Source organism: Siphateles boraxobius, unplaced genomic scaffold (assembly GCF_051911475.1).
Source record: "Siphateles boraxobius isolate OS27281-9 unplaced genomic scaffold, OSU_SipBor_1 104, whole genome shotgun sequence".
Lineage (NCBI taxonomy): Eukaryota > Metazoa > Chordata > Actinopteri > Cypriniformes > Leuciscidae > Siphateles > Siphateles boraxobius.
This window is the reverse complement of record NW_027508705.1, coordinates 2,071,820-2,091,379: the sequence shown is the minus strand read 5'-3', so window position 1 is coordinate 2,091,379 and position 19,560 is coordinate 2,071,820. Positions and strand designations below refer to the sequence as shown.

The following is a 19,560-nucleotide window of genomic DNA, read 5'->3' as shown; positions in this document are numbered from 1 at the left end:
TAATCTTTCATTGTGCAAAAGTATTATGATATGAAAAGCTGCAATACAGTGCGGCAAAAAGCGCTTGTGCGCATCCTGATCGCAGAATGATGCACTTCAAGAAAGTCGCAGCTCTTCGAGTCCGCATTGAAAATTTCAAAGAACTAAGGAAAGACATATCGATGCGTAGTGTATTATACAGTATCTATCTATGCAATAGTTTATTCAGCCTTTTCTTTTAACAGTTTTAAATTTCAGTTACTGTGCACGTGTAGAACAATTATAGTGCTCTATACAGTAGATATAATAAAGTCCAGCAAGATAAAGTCATTTTATGCGAAACCATAGAACTTTATCTACAGATCAAGTATAATAATAGTAACATTGAATCATCTTGGAGAGTTTCATCGTGTTAACTGTAGTAACCGAACGCGACGCGCTGTTTGAATGCTGAATGAAGAATGATTGACAGCCGCAGCAGAGGGAAAAGTTTACGTGAACTTGAATTTAACGACTTAAATATTAATTTCTACCTCACATTATACTATAAAATGGCTTCTGAACACTTATAATATAGTGCACAAAAACTTTATGGTGCTTTATGTTTTTGTGCCTTTTGTGGGGCTTAACAATAACACAGAATAGAATACGCACAATAGCGGATTTGGATCGGCCTCGTCTAACCGATACCCGATCCGGCAAAGAATGGCAGTATCGGAGCCGATACCGAGGATCGGGTTGGCGCATCCCTACTTTTAATAAAACAACAAAAGTCTAAATACAAAATTACTAAATAACTCTTGTAATTTAAATAAAGATTATTGTACATTTTATTTATACAGTGAAAACTATGCAGTTATTTTACATTTGATTACTTTATTAAATTTCTGTACAATTTCTTATCTAAAGCATTTCCTCTGTAGCATTTCTTACTGTTAGACCAATCTGAAAAGATTTAAGCAACATTTTTAATTTATATCTTTGTTCTATTGTCCTTAATTGTACTATTAGTTATAATTTGTTTAGTTTTTTTCTCATTTTATTACTGAGTGTTTACTTGTCTTTAATTATGTTTGAACTTTATTTAGTCAGGCTAGTATTTTTTGTTGCATTATTGAAACTGGAATCAAAGAATTGTGAAAATTCACTGGCATCTAACCTTTGCCATCGTAATTTATTAGAATACGGTTACAAAAACAATGAAAACAATTTTTTTTTATTTTTTTTTGGCAGGGAAAGTAAAAATATGAACCACTGGCCCGACTTGGTCAATAGATAAAAATCCTAAGCGTTGAGCTATGCAAGTTTTAATTTGCCTTAGGCAAATCTATCTACAGCAGCATAAACGGTATATCTTCACTGTAGGACACGATTCTACTGTCATATTCAAATATTCTTTTCACAGACATTCATCATTATGAAAAAAAGAAAAAGAAAGAGGTTCCACTAACAGTCACATCCATAACAAAGCACCACCAAAAGGCTTGAAACAAAGACTTGCCTTTCATCTTCTCCTCCAGGTCATCGGGATACTTGGTGTCATCTTCACTGGGAAGTTCACTTTCTGTCTCACTGCCTGTGTCTGCTGGGATCTCTTTCTTAGCTTTCTTGGACACAGAGCCCATGATGCAGGAAGAAGCTGAGGAGGAGGATAACGTGGCCGAAGATAACGATGAAGACGACGACGCTCCTTGTCCTCCAAGCGAGCCGTCCATCAGCATTTCCTCATCCTCAAGGCCGGCACCTCCACAGCTCAGGTAGTGCTTGATGAAAGTGTGGGAGCAGAGCAGGTCACCCAGACAGGAGGCCTGCAAACTCTGTTTCAGGTAGTGGAGGACTTTCCTCGCCACCTCACCCGTGAGGGACAGCTGGATGAGAGTCGAATCATCAAGCTCTACCATCTAACAGATACCAAGAACAAGCCGAAGAGAAAGCGTGAAACAAGCTTATTTAGTAGAGGGAATTACAGTCATTGCCTAGTTCATTTTAAACATTTTATATATGGCCAAGTGATATCTATGTAGCAGGGTGGCCAATGGCCAAATTGCAAAATAAGGATAACACAGATGCATAATACAATTAATTTAATTTATGCAATATATAGTAATGTTCAAACGTTTAGGGTTGGCAAGATTTGGTAATGTTTTGCAAAGACTCTTATGCTCACCAAGGCTGCATTTGTTTAATCAAAAATATAGCAAAAACACTCATAATGTAAATATTATAATTCAAAATAACTTTTCTGCTGAAGAAACATCTCTTATTATTATCCATGTTTTTATCCAATATCCAGACAGTTGCACTATCCTTGTGAGAAGCATACTTTTTTTAAAGTTCAAAACAACAGCATTTGAATTTTTTGTAACATTATAAATGTCTTTACTTTCACTTTTGATTAATTAAATATGTCCTTGCTAAATAATACATATTAGAAATAAAATTTAAATAATCATTGTTTTTAGTTAAGTATTTTTATTTTACAAATCAAATGAGGCTGGCTTGCATTACAGTAATGAGAACTGCTGCTTTATGACAATTTTCATTATAAATACCACAACACATTATAAAATGTATTTTATAAATATAAATATATATATATATATATATATATATATATATATATATATATATATCTTTTGATTTAAGGGTAAATATGACCCAGAAATTATTTTGAAAGGCTTCATGAAAGTCACATTTTGGATGATTTTTCTGTTTTACATTTTTCTAAATCCTAAACCTTTGTAGGGGGACACTCAGGGCACTGCATTTATTTTTACAAAGACTATGAACAGCATGGCTGGTAAATTTACTTCAATTTTAGACCCAGAGTACAAGTAAACACACTCACAGCTCCTTAAAACTAGCCTATTCTACCCTGTGTGAAGAGCAGAGCGGAGGAGAGGGAGTGAGTACCGGTTCATCAAGGCTTTGTCGCAGGATGTTATTGATCTCTTGCTGCTGCTTTGGTTCCAGCTTCTTGATGAAAAAGAGCACTTCCCACCATTCAGCACGGCTCAGGGTGCTTGTGTCGTTCTGAGAGCCCTCCATCAGGTAAGGCAATGAGTACAGCCCACCGGGGGGCTTTGAGAAGAACGTCTGACTTACTGCCGCGTTCAGAAATACAGAAGGGAACACTGGTCTCGTATAAAGAGATCGATACACATATAAAGCAAACACAAACATGTGGGAGTGTGCGAGTCCTTGATGACTTTTGTCTTACCTGTAGTGAGTTTGAGTGTCTCCGTGAGGGAGGAGGCCTTTTCCTGCGTCTCTTTCTCAGCCGGTCCTCCACTGCCGTTTCCCAAAATTTCAATCATATGCCAGTGAACCCAGTAGGTCCTGGAGAGGGAGTTCCAGTACACCTGCAAAAGCCAAAACATGACAGGATTTAAACAAATAGACAAGCAATCCAGGCCCTTTTTACCCTAAGCAAATGGACAGTAAAAGGAGGTGCTTCAACTTCAGATAATGCTGATTGGCAAACTAAAAGGTAAATATTATATGAGCGTTTTAATTTCTATTAATTTTATGAGGTTTGCAGTTTTTGCAACTCATGCCTTGCTCTATTTTTTGCACAAGTTACGTTAACTTCGGTACCAGGGTTGAATGTTAGAACTTGAGCTTCATGAATGTGGAAGTTCGAGCGTTATAACAGGGTTGATTCGATATTGACAGAGCATGCGCTTAGTACTGCACATGCACATTGAAAAAAATATTTTTTTGTCATTATTTGAGTGTTTAGAAACAAAATTTAAGTCATACATTCGCACCGTTTAATCGAGCTCAGTATGAAAGGGCCTTTACATTCCAAACCAAAAAAGAAAACGACTCGAACTTTGTTACGACTCACAAGGAAGAACAGTTGTTTTTATAATGGTTTCTTTTCTGAAATAAGACAAACTCGAAAACATATGCGGCTGACAAATGTGGCCTCTAGAGGGAGCAGTCTTCGAAATGAGACAAAGAGGGGTGTAAAACCTGCCAGTTTGGACTAGACTTGCAAATGCATCTTGGCGTCTAGCGTCCAGATTAAATAAACAAGAGAAGGATTTACCATAAATCTCTTATTTATCTTGCTTTTGTTTTCCATTGGAATTATTCATAATAGTGCATATTGTTTGCTGATTGTCTGCTGTGTGTGATAAGCAACCTAATTAAAAGTTTGACTAAAATTGTATGGCTTTATTTGTTTAACATGCATACATTTCTATTCACATGGCTTTTTTGTTCCATGGGAAACAAATGATAAGGATATTCCATCTGTCCAGTAATGCTTTTTATGATATTATTTATATTTAATGATAATTATTATTAATTATAATAAACAATAAAAATCAACATTGATATTCGAGGAATAAAAATAGCCCACATTTTATTTGAGGGTGGACCTAAAATTATGAATAGGACGCTGGTTCAAAATGGTTGAGAACAACTGGTCTTAGTGCACTTGATATAAACAATGGAAAAGTACCACAGTGATACGCAAAAACATGTTCTGTGTGAACAGCTAAATATGTGAACGCAATTTTTTTGTGAAACATATAGAAACATTTTCAATATTAAACTATATAAAGGAAAACAAGAGTTAAACATGAAGTGTCTGATATTGAGCTTCATGCTTTCACACAGCACTAACCTGGACTGGTGGTGAGCCGTCATTACTGTAGCGAAACTCTCCTTCATCGCCGGCACTGACCTCCTCATAGTCCTCCAGCATACGGACCATCATGCCACTCTTCAGATTGTCCTGCACATACTCCACGTATGCTGAACGTGAAGTGAAGTCAGAACGAGTCTTGAAACCATTCGTGGTTTTCTTCTTCTTTGGCGGCGTGACCGCAGCCATTGCTGTAGTGACCATGATGGAAGGCGAAGCGGAGAAGCGCGGCTGAAAGATGGAGCGGATGGGGTGTTTCTGGATTTCATTATTGATTTCCTCCAGCACTCGGCTTGAGCTCATGGAGGTGAAGGGCAGCTGCCGGTTGCGGTCCCAGCCCATGACACGCACCAGCTCTGAGATGAGGTTGGCCATAGCCATGGTGAACTCGAACTCCCGCTGCACACGCGCGTGCTCTGATTGGTAGGCTGCCGTGGAGGAGGAGGAGGAAGAGGAGACGTCCTGGCGCTCAGAGGAGGAATCCACCCCTGCAGTGTTGAGCTTGTCCATCAATGACGTGACGCACAAGTAACGCTTCACCAGAGAGAAAAGCAGCTTGCCAGGAATCTAAAATAGACAAACCCAGGTTTTACATTGTTACACACAAACATTGGTACAGGGTCAATGAAAACTAATGAGTTTCCAAAATAAAGAAATGAAAAATCATTAAAAAAAATTAAATTAAAATTGAGTTTAAAACATATGCCAAGGTCTTTTGTGGGACAAAAAACAACAACAAAAAACAGTTATTTGTAATATTTAAACAAAACTTCACTGCTTGTTTTTTTTCCTAAGAAATAATAAAATAATATGCCAAAGGAACCTTTTAATTTGATTCCACTGAGGCCTTTTCCCTCATTATAATATCAATAAATTTGTTAATTTTCAAAATGACATCTCATGTTTGTAATCAATGTACAGTATATATGCTATTTATTAATGTATTTTTAAATTAATATAAAGACCCAGAAAGAAAAAAAATTCACTGACCCACAACAATTGTGACTGAAGTTTAAAATGTCATTTGAAAAAAAATTCAAGTTTGCTTTGCTTGTTTGACCCTTTATTAATATTATTAATAATAATATTACCAAATAAAAAATAAAATAAAAATAAAGGAAACTACTATTGTAATTCTTGCTGAAAAAAAGGGTGTAATGGTTCTCTGTATTTATATAAAAATAATAATAATAAAAATACCGTTCTCCAGCCATAGTTCAGCAGCACTTGCACTGCGGTTCATCTCAAATCTGACGACGCATCTATACTACGGTTTGACAAACTGGTTTGACAGAGTTAGGCTAATGTATGTTTCTGTCGATGTGTACACATTCTGGCCTTCCCTAAAGTTTCTTCAATGCGAGTTCTATATGCTCTAATATGACCAGTCATTTACGCCGTCATCACCTGGTCGTGATAGCGTGAGCGCAGGTGAGACCTGAACAGCACACGTTGCCATCGGTGCTTAAACTAAACTCATTTAAACCATTTTTTAAAAACATTGTTTAATGTTCAAATAAACAAATGTAATCATTCAAGCGCAAGACACGAAAGAACTCACAAGCGCGCTTTAAATATTTAAAATCACACTAAATTTCTGTCAGCATTTTCGTTTTGGCAAATGTTTAGCTGTTGCTAGTAGTTTGATTATTTGTCCATATTTTATTTATTTTTATTTGACAGTAGTCCTTTTCCCCCCTAAACATAGCACATACCGAACTTTACCGACACCGTGACCGTAAAACCGTGATAAACTGTGATAAACCGTGAGTAATATGAACCTTTACACCCCTACTGAAAAAATATTTAAGTAAAATATAATAATTTAGTATTTAGAACAATTTTATAACAGTAATTTAATTTTACATTAAAACTGTAAAGTTACAACAATATTATTTATGGCTGTGTTAATTTCTTAATTCTCAAATGTTAAACCATCAAACTTTTACTTTGACAGAAAACGCAAGGTTCCCTCAAAGCTTCGATTGCAATCAATTGTGTGTTGCATCCCGTGCACTTAATGGAAGAAGCGCTATTTCATGTCACACAAGTTGCTGCCAATGATGAATCAATTTCGGTTAGGATGCTGCCTGAGAAGGAAACTGTCTATGTAGACAGCAGACAACAAACTACCTCACTGTATTTTGAACATATTTCAGACTAGAGTGGAAAGGAAGATGAGCACCTGGGGAAGATGGATGCCCTCAAAGGAGATGCCATGCTCCTCAGAGGAGGTGGTCTCTGCAAAAAGCTCCAGCAGGGTGTAGCGGTTATCAAAGTCCATGTGCTGCTCGATGCCATCCTGCTGGCTGAGGGACAGGAGCACGTAGGCACGACTTCCTGAAAGTCAAACAATTTCATCCTTATCAACAATGCACACAACAATGTCTTTATTTACTTGTATTACACATTTGGCAGACACTTTTATGCAAAGCGACTAACACTGCATGACAAGTATACATTTTATTAATGCAAGCATTCTCTGGGAGTCAAATCACAATGATACAATGATATAATTCAGTTTTAATTTGGCAACAGAGTTTCTTAAAGAAGGTCTCAAACTAACTACTGAACTTTCATTCTTATTTTTATAGTGCAAGTGATCTCATTAATAATCAACAACAAATCAAAAGCAATGGAGTTTAATGCACCACATGCCAAATGGAACAATCAAAAGCCTGTAACAACCAGAGAATTCAAAGACAATTTTTGGCAAATCTAAAAATGCACATCAAGAGAATACAGTGCCAAAACAAAAGAAAGCCATTTCAGTGTGTTTGAAGAAAAACAAAATGGGTGTGACACTCTAGACTGGGACATTTTTAACCATTGTTTTCTCCATTTAAAAACAAAGAGGCAAAAAAGAGAGATCTTGGTTTTTCATATATTCATGGGAAAAAAAGGATGGAGCTTGAATATTTGATTTACACATGGCCGGGCTTAGGGGTGGGCGATATGACCAAAATCTAAAATTTTTGCTTTAAATAAGGTTATGACATCAAAATTTTCATACCATAATTCTTATCACCTTTTCAGTATCATTTAAAGAAAAACAAATAATAGCCTAAAAAACTCTCAATCTTATTGAAGACAAGTAAACAGTGATAAATGAAATCGATCTACCTAAAAAAACCTCCCGCACTAACAATAAGAAATACTAGGCTACATAAAATGTATAAAGTATCCTAATCAAATGTATAAAAAAACAATGCATAGTCTTAACTGTGTAAATTAAATGTAAATGTATTCTTATTATAATTACAAAAGTGATTGTTAAGAGCAGTGAGAGACTTTTGTCTCTTTTTTGTTGTTTGATAAGCATTATTAATGACAGCAGGTAAATTTGGACAATGTCACTTTAAGATCGGCAGCATGGATCCAATATACTTGTGCGCTGTTCTCTATCAATTTCTCAGTTCTTTCTCAACTGATTACGTCCACCTAAGACATAAATACTTGCGAATACATGGTGATTTTGACACATAGGTAGGCTATGTGTATTTCACCGTTCAAGCTCAATTAGACGGCAAAAAGCACTAATTTCAGTTCTCTCGCGCTTTATGAGCAGCGGCTTCATGTGCGCGTCTCTCAGACAGCGCTGAGAAAAAGTAACTCTGACAGCACACACACATACTGAAATAAGTTCTCTTTTAAAGCAAATTGCGCTTCAATGGTTTAAAATCACTTGTTTTTAAACCTCAATGGTTAAAAATGCTTGTAAACGTTAAGCTTTCATGACCGCGCAGCATTTCAATGTCACATGAGCGTAACCGTGATAGAGACGATAGTCCAAAATCTCTACCTGTTAACAAATGTCTATCGTTTATCCATGTCTATTGATATATCGCTAGGGCTGTGCCGGTAAACTTGATAACCGCAGTGGCTGAGTAGCACTGAGAGTGATCTGCCGAAACACATTTCTTGAATGCTGTTTTACATTAATATTTTGACAGGAGTGAAGCACAAAGCTTTGTTTACTAAATAAATAATACGTTAGCAATTAATGTTACAACATCGCAGCCAAACGTTTGGATTCATGACGAATGAGAGAGTTGTGCGTGAGCCCATAAATTTAAGCTTTGTCGGCGTTGTATTCTGTATTGCGATCTGGTCACCAGATTATCAGTGAATTTAACAATATTCCATTAGCTATTCCACTGGACATGGAATCTCTTGTTTCTTTTCCCAAATCTTCACTCACTTCTCAACCATTTCCGCAGGGGATTATAAACGTTTCTTCCTTTGGTTCGCTTTAAAGTAGGCCTATTATATTTCTCAGTTATTCACATTCTTAACTGTGGTAAAGTAGAAAAACGCTGTAGGAAAGATAGCCTACCTTTTTACTTGCACGTCAAATTCTTTTTAACACAGTTTGTGTTTGTTATTAGACTTGGTAAGATGCATCAAGTTTATTTGTAAAGCACGTTTCACAAGCGCGGGTGATTTTAGTTTCGCTTTCTCTGGCAGCGCAAAATCAAACATAGCCTAAATCTCTTGTTCTTGAGGAAGATAAATTAGCTCTTCAGACCCATTAAAACAAGTAAAAAACATGACTATATACAAAAAAAAAAAGAGATGGTCTTTCTGCTCGTGTCTCACATCCCTGATCCCTCTCAAAGCGCAGAGCTGAAGTCTTATTTATCACGTGTCTTTGTGAGGAAAATGAATGCTTTTTAAATATTTAACTGTATTATATTATTTAAGTTATATAATAAGTTAATATTATTTACTGATATTTATTTCAATGCTTTAGTGTGATGTTTCATTGACGGAAGTGCTCAAATAAACGCATGTCTGTTACGAAATGGATGTTTGAGCCTCGTTTATTTATGGAAGTAAAATAATGTCAAATGTTTTTTAAATAAAAAGCCTGTTGAATTGCACTACTTGAAAAAAAAATAGGCATTGCATAACCATGCTTGCATTTTAATGTATTGTATTTTTGGGGCTTGCATTTTTAATGGGCTGAAATTCAACATGGTTGAATATTTAAGCTGTGAATATTTCAATTAAAAACATTTCAAACACATTTTCATTATTAAAAATTCAATAATCCATATTCACCCTTCATATTTCATTTCCAAAATACTCAAATTGTTTAAAAATACAACCTATAATATTCAACAGGAAATTTTCGGTCCATTTTATTTTGCTTTGCAAATGAAAACGCTTAACACATACAGTGATATGAAAGACCAATCTTGCACCTTATTGGGGATGTAGGCTGTAGGCTACTATACAGGCTACAGGCAAGAAGATGGACTCAGATTGTAAACTTTACGCGCAAAGTTTCATGCTGAGCGTTTTGTGATATACTGGCATAAAATCAACATTTGATCAATTATTGTCCTCCTATTGTTAGTTTAACTATAAATCGCGTTGGATAAAAGCGTCTGCTAAATGACTAAATGTAAAATTTGCTTGACATTGGACATTCGCACATTTAGGGACCGTCTCTAAAGTTGCATACAACATTGGCATGTACGTTTCTAACTTCAATAGCAAACTTAAATTTATTAGAATAAATATCAAAAATCCAGAGGGTGCAGATTATGCCTGACACTACATGAACACTTTACAGTTGGGTTTATGACTGTGAGTCGTTCTATTCAAATGCTATTGAAGTTAGAAACGTGTATACCAAAGTCGTATAAACTTTAGAGACGGTCCCTAAAAGTGCGAATGTCCAACATCAAGCCAACTTTATGCCAGTCTATCACTGGGAAACGCTCAGCTGTGCGCGTTATTCTGAGTTCTTCTGCTTGCCTGCGAGTTTGGACTTTTACATAACTAGTCCATTAAGCTACGTTAAGCGTTGTACAGGTCCAGCAGGGGAATCCTGAAGTATTGAGGGAAACCCTAATAGCCTGCATGCAGCACATCGCGACCATATAAAGTTAAGGCAACTAAACAACGAAGAGAAATATATGTCAACCTCAAAAATGTAACATTGGATCTGTATATCCGCATCGGGGAATAACATTAGGATCTCGTTCACGGTAGAGAAATATGCATGTAGGCTACACAGGAAAAGTAACCGTGAAGGCACCGAATTTAACAAAAACAGCCGTCATAATAATCACAAATAAACTTAAATTGCTGTAAATGAGATTTATGAATGAATGACTTGCTCTAATTTTTCTGGTCTTCGTCAACAACAAGCGCTTGCACCCCCTGCTGGTGAGGTCGACTAACAGCAGATGCAGAGTATGCAATCTACTGCTTTTCCTGCAGTTCCTGGACGTCAATGTTGAATTTACGGTCGAATTTGAACCACTGAATTTGTAGAAGCGAATTTGCAAAGCGAAATAAAATGGACCGAAAATTTCCTGTTGAATATTATAGGTTGTATTTTTAAACAATTTGAATATTTTGGAAATGAAATATGAAGGGTGAATATGGATTATTGAATTTTTAATAATGAAAATGTGTTTGAAATGTTTTTAATTGAAATATTCACAGCTTAAATATTCAACCATGTTGAATTTCAGCCCATAAAAATGCAAGCCCTAAAAATACAATGCATTAAAATGCAAGCATGGTTAATGCAATGCCTATTTTTTTTTTCCAAGTAGTGCAATTCAACAGGCTTTTTATTTCAAAAACATTTGACATTATTGTACTTCCATATTTATTATTATTAATTTATTTCAAAATGTAATTAATTGAAGTATATATATATATATATATATATATATATATATACATATTAGTAGAGAAATGAACATTCAATTCACGGGCAACAGCTCTGGTGGACATTCCTGTAGTCAGCAAGCCAATTACACACTCCCTCAAAATTTGCAACATCTGTGGCATTGTGCTGTGTGACATAACTGCACATTTTAGAGTGGCCTTTTATTGTGGCCAGCCTAAGGCACACCTGTGCAATAATCATGCTGACTAATCAGCATCTTGATATCCCACACCTGTGAGGTGGATGGATTATCTTAGCAAAGGAAAAGTGCTCACAAACACAGATTTAGAAAGATTTATGAACAATATTTGAGAATATTTGTGTACATAGAAAAAATCTTAGATCTTTGAGTTCAGCTCATGAAAAATGGGGGCAAAAACAATTGTTGCGTTTATAATTTTGTTCAGTGTGTGTGTGTGTGTATGTGTATATATATATATATATACATTTAAATCATACAGGAGAAAAGCCAGTCAGTTGAGTTTGTGGCAAAAGCTTTTGCAGTGCTTGTATATAGTGTCTTTCTATGCATTTGATAATTCATACTCATTAAATGGAACCGAAATGAAATTCATTACAAAATGGTTAGTTAAAACATTTCAATATGCACCTGCAATTTATTTTCCCAGTCATGAATTTTGTCATTGGGGATTTCAATAAAATAGTGCAAAATCTCATCTTGTTCTCGTGAACTCAATCTCGTGTCTCGTCTTGTCTCGTGAGATAAATCTCGTGAGTCTCATCACACCCCTAGTAAATAGTCTTTTCTAATACTAAATATTTATATTTCTTTAAGAGGTTTGACTGGTTTTAAGCAACTGGATAAAAGTTAGGTATTACACAAAACATATTAGGCTAGTCAAATAAATAACAGAAAAACATCCACATCTCACCCACAGCAAAATGACTGAGCAGCAACTATTGTGCTGATTCTTTACTATTCTCAGAAACCCCTTTCTGTAAGTTCTGCATAAGACTGCAAAGCTTCAGTAGTGTATAAAACAGAACACTGTACTAACGCGACTTCCTTAAAATTCTACTATGTACAAGAAATAATGTGGGCCACTAGTCGTAGTAATGATGATGTTAAATACTATATCTTAACATTAGGAAACTGTAGTGTGTAAAAACAGCACTATGTAAACATTGCTCTGTTTATTTGACGGGTCTGGCAATCCAAATTCTTGCTCAACCACTGTATTGGATTCTGGACAACCTTTTTTCCCCAACCAATGGCAGACAGGAAATATGGCCTACTAGGGAATAAACACACTCATAAACACAGATGAACCTTTTTCTACAAATATTAATATTATACATATACAAATATCGCTACTACCTCATGAATATTGTGTTACTAATCACATGTACAGGGAGAACACGGCTTAACATGAGCCAGAGCCACATGCCTGTGGTCTCCTCCTTGTGGAGGAGTGAATGACACAAATGCCTCACCCTATTCAGAGGAACTAGAGATGAATAAGTATATCCTGTGAATAAGAGTGAAAGGAATGAGGAACTGGAAAGCCCCCCTTCACAAGGGGTTCATTACAACATTTCCCCTTTCAAAAAAGGAATTATCAAAAAATCTTAGTAAAAGTAACATCAGACTTTGCCACTCTAAGCTGTATAATTTATTAACATCACTAGTTTTTGCTTCTCCTTTTAGACAAAGCTCTAAAACAGAAGCTTTCTCAAAATGTTTGAGCATGACAAAAAGAGTTCAATCGAACCCATGCTGAAAAATACAGTTTCATCTCATCTAGTCCTGTAGGGTCCTTTTAGACACTGCCAACAGTGAATGCAGAGAGCACTATGACACAGCCCACTGTCTCTGCCCTTCACAGATGACTCACAATACCCAATACCTCACACTGATGGCAATCTGTGGCTTTATCAAACTTGTGCTGTGGTCTAAAGTCAATACAGAGTCTTTACTTAAAGGTTCACCTTAGGCTTTGCGCTTCATTCAATACAATCCATATGCACATGACTTCAGAAGAGCAACACATGTAAATGTTTCGAACTCGTAGAGCGAAAAGACAGATTGACCTCTTGGCTTGGAATCAGACATGGGGGACACTCCTTGTTTTGGCAGTTTTGCATCAATACAAGAACAAAAAAAAGAATACAAGTCAAATGAATTCAATTAAAGAAAGTTTATTTAACACCGACTCTGAACGTACTTACGATTTTACTCTGTGGTTTTATTTTTATTTTTATTTTATACTTATATTATCTATTCAAACCAAGGAGCAAGACCTCCTATCCTGTTTTTGTTATCTTCATTAAATCAAAAATATTTTTATATGCTAATTTTACATGCTTAAAATCCTGTTACTACAACCTATTTGATCTTAAATGCTACAAGAACAACAGGTATTACACAGACTAATTATTTACAGCATAAACAAATAAATAATAAAATTCAGTTTCATAAGCACTTTTTATTTTTAGTCTGTTTTAAAATGTTTGTATAATTTAGATATGCTAATTATAAATGTGATTATAGAGATCTATTTCCATTGTATTAATAATCAATATTGAGCACTTAAAGTCATAATGAAGACATGCACAAACTACAATGGAAACAAATACTGAATAAATTAAACTAGACAAGGAAACGCTGCTTTTTCGCAAGAGTTTACTTCAAGTCAATATTGAACAAATGCACACTTGCTTTGTTTTTACATGCACACAGCTGTAAAATAATTGTAAGAAATATTTAAAGGTTATTTACTGAAAAATGTGATAGGTGTAATGCAAAAATTAAGCTAATAAATAATGCAGCAAATAAATAATGCAATATTATTAGACAAATACAATACTAAGAGAAAGTTATTCCTATAATTCCTAGGCTATTTAAAATCAAATTGATTAAACTTTTTAGATCTTGATCGAGTACAATAGTAAGTTTCACCAATAGTTAAAGGAAAGTGTTACTTTTCATTCAAGGGAAGAACCATAGGAAGTGAGAGTTTTACTTTAAACCGCTGAAAACACCAACTCCAAAATGGTTCCTCAGAGGCAGCAAAAGATGATAGCCAATAGACATGAGATCATTTAGAGATCGCCAAATGTATTACAGGGGGGTTAAATACAGAAACCAGACCACAGAACGTGAGACTCACCCGCGTCGTGAGAAGCCAGGGCTCGCAACATCTTGCCGGCGCTGCGTCTGGTCTGTCGCTCCTTGTTGCAGAGCAGTTCCATGAGCAGGTCGAGAGCACCGGTCTCCTTGAAGACTCCAACCAGAGAGCCGATACTAGCGTAGGCGCTCAACACGTGGATGGTGTGCGTGATGCTTATCCCGAAGTCGCTGTTCTTGGCCATTTGCTTCCGGGCTCGGCGGACGAGATTCTTCACGTCGTCTTTCATGTCCGACAGTTCTCCCTCATCAAAGGTGACGTCTGTGGGGAACTGGCCGCTGGGCCGCTCCTCTTCCTCCTGCAAAGGCCTCTGGGAGTCAGCCTTGCGCTTGCCTAGCAGAGTGGGGCAGTTGGCGTACACGTCTTCAGTGGACATCCACATGAGAATGCTCTCGTTCTTGCTTTCTCCTGAAGTGGAGCCACTGGAGCCGCCGACGCCCGAACTACTGCTTCCGCCGCCGCTAGCCTCATTGCTGCCGCCTGAACCGCTGCTGTCCTCCACGGCCAGGAGACTCCAGCGAATCAGATACTCCGTCTGCCCGTCGTGAGTCCTCCTCTGGCGGATCAGCTCCTCTGGGTAAGCCTGCAGCTTCGGGCCCAGCTGGACCAGAAGGTTACCGTTGCGGCGCTCACCCACCATGGTAGCTGAGAATTTAAAAAAAAATATATATAGTTATTATTGTCATGTACAACCTTAATGATGAAGAGCATTTTAGAAATTTTAGAAAATTGCTGTATTACATAAACATCCGATCCTATAAGTTAAAGGGTTAGTTAAAAAAAAAAAGTCAAATTTTGCGATTCATTTCTGACCCTTGTGTCGTTCCAAACCAGTAAGACTTTTGTTCATCTTGGGAACACAAATGAAGATCTTTTTAATGAAATTGAGAGATTTCTGAGCCTCCATTAACAGCTACGCAACTACCACTCTGACACTTCAAAAAGTACATAAAGAGATCGTAAAACTAATCCATATGAATTGAGCAGTTTATGTGAAATTTCTGAAAAGACACGATCGCTTTATATGAGGAAGAGATTGAATTTAGGCTTTTAATTTATAGTTTAATTTCTGGGTGATCCTTTAAAGGAATAGTTCACCCAAAAATGAACATTCTGGCATTAATTACTCACCCTCAGGTCGTTCCAAACCCATGAGACTTTTGTTCATCTTTGAACCACAAATAAAGATATTTTAGTGAAATCTGAGAGATTTGAGTCCATTTACCCAAATCATTGACGCTTCAAAAAATTCTAAAACAGATTGTAAAAATAAAGAATAGAGTGATTTAATCGAAGTCTGACTTCCTTTATGTCATGAAAAGATTTATTTTAGGCTTTTATTCAAATATAGACATTGATCTATGCATGCATAGAGCACATCAAATATGGAAAACAGAAGCCCAACTGCAATTGGTTGACACGCAAGTGTTCTCTATTGCTTTATAAACGTTTTGAAATTTCAGTGGAATGGACTTTAAATGGAGGAACAAAAATCTCTCATGTTTCATTAAATATCTTCATTTGTTTTTCCAAAGAGTTTGGAAGACATGAGGGTGAGTAAATGATGATACACTTATCATTTTTAGATGAACTAACACTACATTTTCAAGGTGGATGAGACGGGACTAAAGTGTTGGAACTTGGGATGCTTCTGTAATACATCATCCATGATCCAGTGTCATATTAAATGAATATTTATCTCTAAATTGAAATTTCTATAATCATTTACTCACCCTCATATCTTGCCAAACCCATAAGAGTTTCGTTCATCTTCGAAACACAAATAAAGATATTTTAATTGAAAGACATTTTTCATCATACACTCACTTTTGGGTGAACTATCCCTTTTGGACCTGAAATTTTCAAGCTACAGTAACGTTACATTACATAGGACAGAACTAAAAGGTTGGGATGTTTCACTTTCAATACGTCCAGATTCCATAACCAAAAGTGTTATATTAAAGGCAAGGGATAAGTCACCCTAAAATTCGCTAACATTAACAAAGCATCAACCGTTGTTCTCGCAAACAAATTTCAAAATTTATGAAGAAACATATATGTATCCACACAACGTCACATTACTTCTCACAGCTGCTGTCAGTGCGCTAGCGATGTTGCTAAACAGCGTCACACGGGTCTGATGTCTTCATGCGTTTTTGATCCCCGGAGGTTTTACTAACACACAAAGCGCTTTGTGTTCATCTAAAGGAGTTTAAACCCTTCAAGCCGCGCTGCCTTTTCTCTTGTGATGCAGTTAGTTAAACCAACGATCTGCGCCAAGCAAGTGCGCATTAGCGCTAACATCAACATTGCAAGCAGGCAACGTGACACGCGCGTCAAACCGAAAACGTGACGCGTCAAACTGAAACACGTCTAAACAACAAAGCTGTATAGTGTGTAAGAAGCACGAATTAGCTCCGTGGCGTTATAATTAGGGCGTTCTGGTTAGTTGCGTCGCTAGTTACATATGCTGAAACTAACGTTAGCTGTCGTGGGCCTCTGAGTTAAAAAGACATAAAACGCCCTCATTGAGCGCCAAAACTGCGCTTTGACTAACCTCCGTTGTTGCAGGGCCTCCCCTCCTTCTCGACTTTCCCCCTGGGTGGATGGAGTTTTCTTCTCCGTGGTAGCGTATCGTTGCCCAGCCTGAAGTCGTTTATGCTGCCTGTTGTATAGTTAAGTGTAGTCCAGTCCAGCCCTGCTTCCTGTGGAACGTATGCATTCAGCTCGCGTATGCCAACGTCTGAGTGCAGCAACGCGTTACTGCCACCTGCCGGCATGGAGAAACTACAGGAGTGGCCGCAGAGGAATACCAACGACTTTATATACCTTAAAGGGATAGTTCACTCAAAAATGAAAATTAGCCCATGATTAATCACCCTCAAGTCATCCTAGGTGTATATGACATTCTTCTTGCAGACGAATACAAACGGAGATATATTAAAAAAATGTCCTGGCTCTTCCTAGCTTTATAATGGCAACGGTTGTTTCTGTTTTGAAGTCCATAAAAGTGCATCTATCCATGATAAAAGTGCTCCACAGGGCTCCTGGGCGTCCGAGGGGCTTAATAAAGGCCTTCTGAAGCAAAGCGATGAGTTTGTGTACAAATGTTCTTATTTAAAACTTTATAAAGAGAAATAACTAGCTTCTGGCCAAATGAACATACGAATTCGACTTAAGCCTAAAGCAACTTATGCGAGGAATGCGACGTATGCTGATATTTTCGCTACGCCATGACGTACTACGCTACTTCTGACGTCATTAGTTGTGTAAGTTGACTGAGTTAAGACTGCTTATGTTTGTTTGGCTGAAAGCTAGAATTTTACTTTGTAACGTGTTAAATGTGGATATTTTTCTTGCACTAATGCGTCGCTTCGCTTTAAAAGCCCTTTATTAACCCGTGTGGAGCACTTTTATCATGGATAGATGCAGTTTTATCGACTTCAAAACAGAAACAACCATTCACTGCCATTAGAAAGCTTGGAAGAGCCAAGACATTTTTTTAAATAACTCCAATTGTATAATTCATTTGAAAGAAGAATGTCATACACTTAGGATGACTTGAGGGGGAGTAAATCATGGGCTAATTTTAATTTTTGTATCATATATCATATCTGATTTCATATTTTATATCTGATATCATGTTTTTATGTGTATAAATTATGTGTGAATATTCCTAATATGTCTGAGAGTGCTATCTCTCTATGGGATATGCTATTGTTGTCATATTTATAAAAATATATAAAAATATGTCTGCATTAAAGTATAAATGATTGTTAAACACATCATTCAAATGGAATTAATCAACAAGTACCTTTGGTGTCTTGTTCATCACATTTATTTTCAAATAAAAGCAACAGAACTTAAATTACAACCAGTTTGTTATCAACAGCGCGCATGAGTGTGAATCCCGAGATATCTGCCTTTGATCTAGCAAATCTGATCCACTACTAGAAGAGAGAACTGTCTGTCTTTTCTGTGCTTTTTTCACTCCTCCCTGCATCTCTCATACGAGCCTATTCTTTTCAGTCATGTGGATAACTCACTTGGAGTGTCGTGAACCCAACAAGTCAAGTCAAGTCACCTTCATTTATATACTGCTTTTAACAATATAGATTGTTTCAAAGCAGCTATACAGTGATAATAGGAAATTAAAGTAACAGAGATTGTTTGGCTTTACAGCAGCTCTAGAATAAAGTTATTGTCCAGCTAAAGTTAGCTTCGATTGATTCACTTCCGTTGCAAAGATCATTAGTTATTACCTTAGGGGCCGCTGACACGACACCGTTCTAACAGAAAACCCTTAATGCGCTCCGGTCCGATCATTTGCACAAAAGAGTGCCTGGTGGCTCGAGAACGCAAACCTTGAAATAGGTTCCAAGGTGCAAGCGTTGACATTTTTTTGAAAAAAAAAAAGTTATCTCTGCGCAAACTTCAAAAAGGCAAACCTGATGTGAAAACGCTGACGATGTGCACATGCATATTACGTGTTTAGTCTATAGGTATGCACGTTTGAATATGTGCGCAGGCATGTAGTCTTTCTTTACAAATTGACCTCAACAAAATACTTGAATGTGTTCTAAAATTGTAGAATACAGAATTATTTATCGCTTCCGAGTATCCATGTGAACTGGAATTATTTTGACAACGTTTTATCTGTACAGAGGTAAAGGGAATGAGGGCTTCACAGGGGAGAGACTAGTTGACTCCTCAGGACTCTTTGTTGTCATTGTGTCCAGGCGCAGGTCCTTCATCAGATCTGGATACGGCCTGGATCCAGCGGACTGCGGTAAACCTCAGGATAAACTGAGAGACTAATATTAGCGTAGACGCCATCCTTCTTATGATGTAACGAGTACATCAGGATTTATGGGAAATGTTACGTGTATGCTAGGCCAAAGAGATGTGTTTTTAGTCTAGATTTGAACTGACAGAGTGTGTCTGCTTCCCGGACAATGTTAGGAAGATCGTTCCAAAGTTTTAGTGCTAAATAGGAAAAGGATCTACCGCCAGCAGTCGATTTTGATATTCTAGATATTATCAACTGGCCAGAATTTTGGGATCGCAATAGACGTGAAGGA

General features: G+C 36.9%; 1 protein-coding gene across 7 annotated transcripts in view; it reads right to left on the bottom strand.

Annotated features, from left to right (window-relative positions):
• cul9 (cullin 9) overlaps window positions 1-17,227 on the bottom strand; it is a 70,453-nt gene extending 53,226 nt beyond the window's left edge. For 2 of the 7 annotated variants that reach the window (XM_077246829.1, XM_077246837.1), the window contains exons 1-7: window positions 17,037-17,227; window positions 14,462-15,124; window positions 6,822-6,976; window positions 4,616-5,203; window positions 3,200-3,341; window positions 2,893-3,113; window positions 1,481-1,880 (exon numbers count right to left, since the gene is read on the bottom strand). In XM_077246829.1, coding sequence (XP_077102944.1) covers window positions 1,481-1,880; window positions 2,893-3,113; window positions 3,200-3,341; window positions 4,616-5,203; window positions 6,822-6,976; window positions 14,462-15,119 — 2,164 coding nt within the window. In that variant the 5' untranslated portion in view covers window positions 15,120-15,124; window positions 17,037-17,227. Of the gene's footprint in view, window positions 1-1,480; window positions 1,881-2,892; window positions 3,114-3,199; window positions 3,342-4,615; window positions 5,204-6,821; window positions 6,977-14,461; window positions 15,125-16,212; window positions 16,250-17,036 lie in introns of all 7 variants that reach the window. The other 5 variants (XM_077246871.1, XM_077246881.1, XM_077246861.1 and 2 more) reach the window with 5 other exon arrangements.
• Window positions 17,228-19,560: the final 2,333 nt, after the last annotated feature.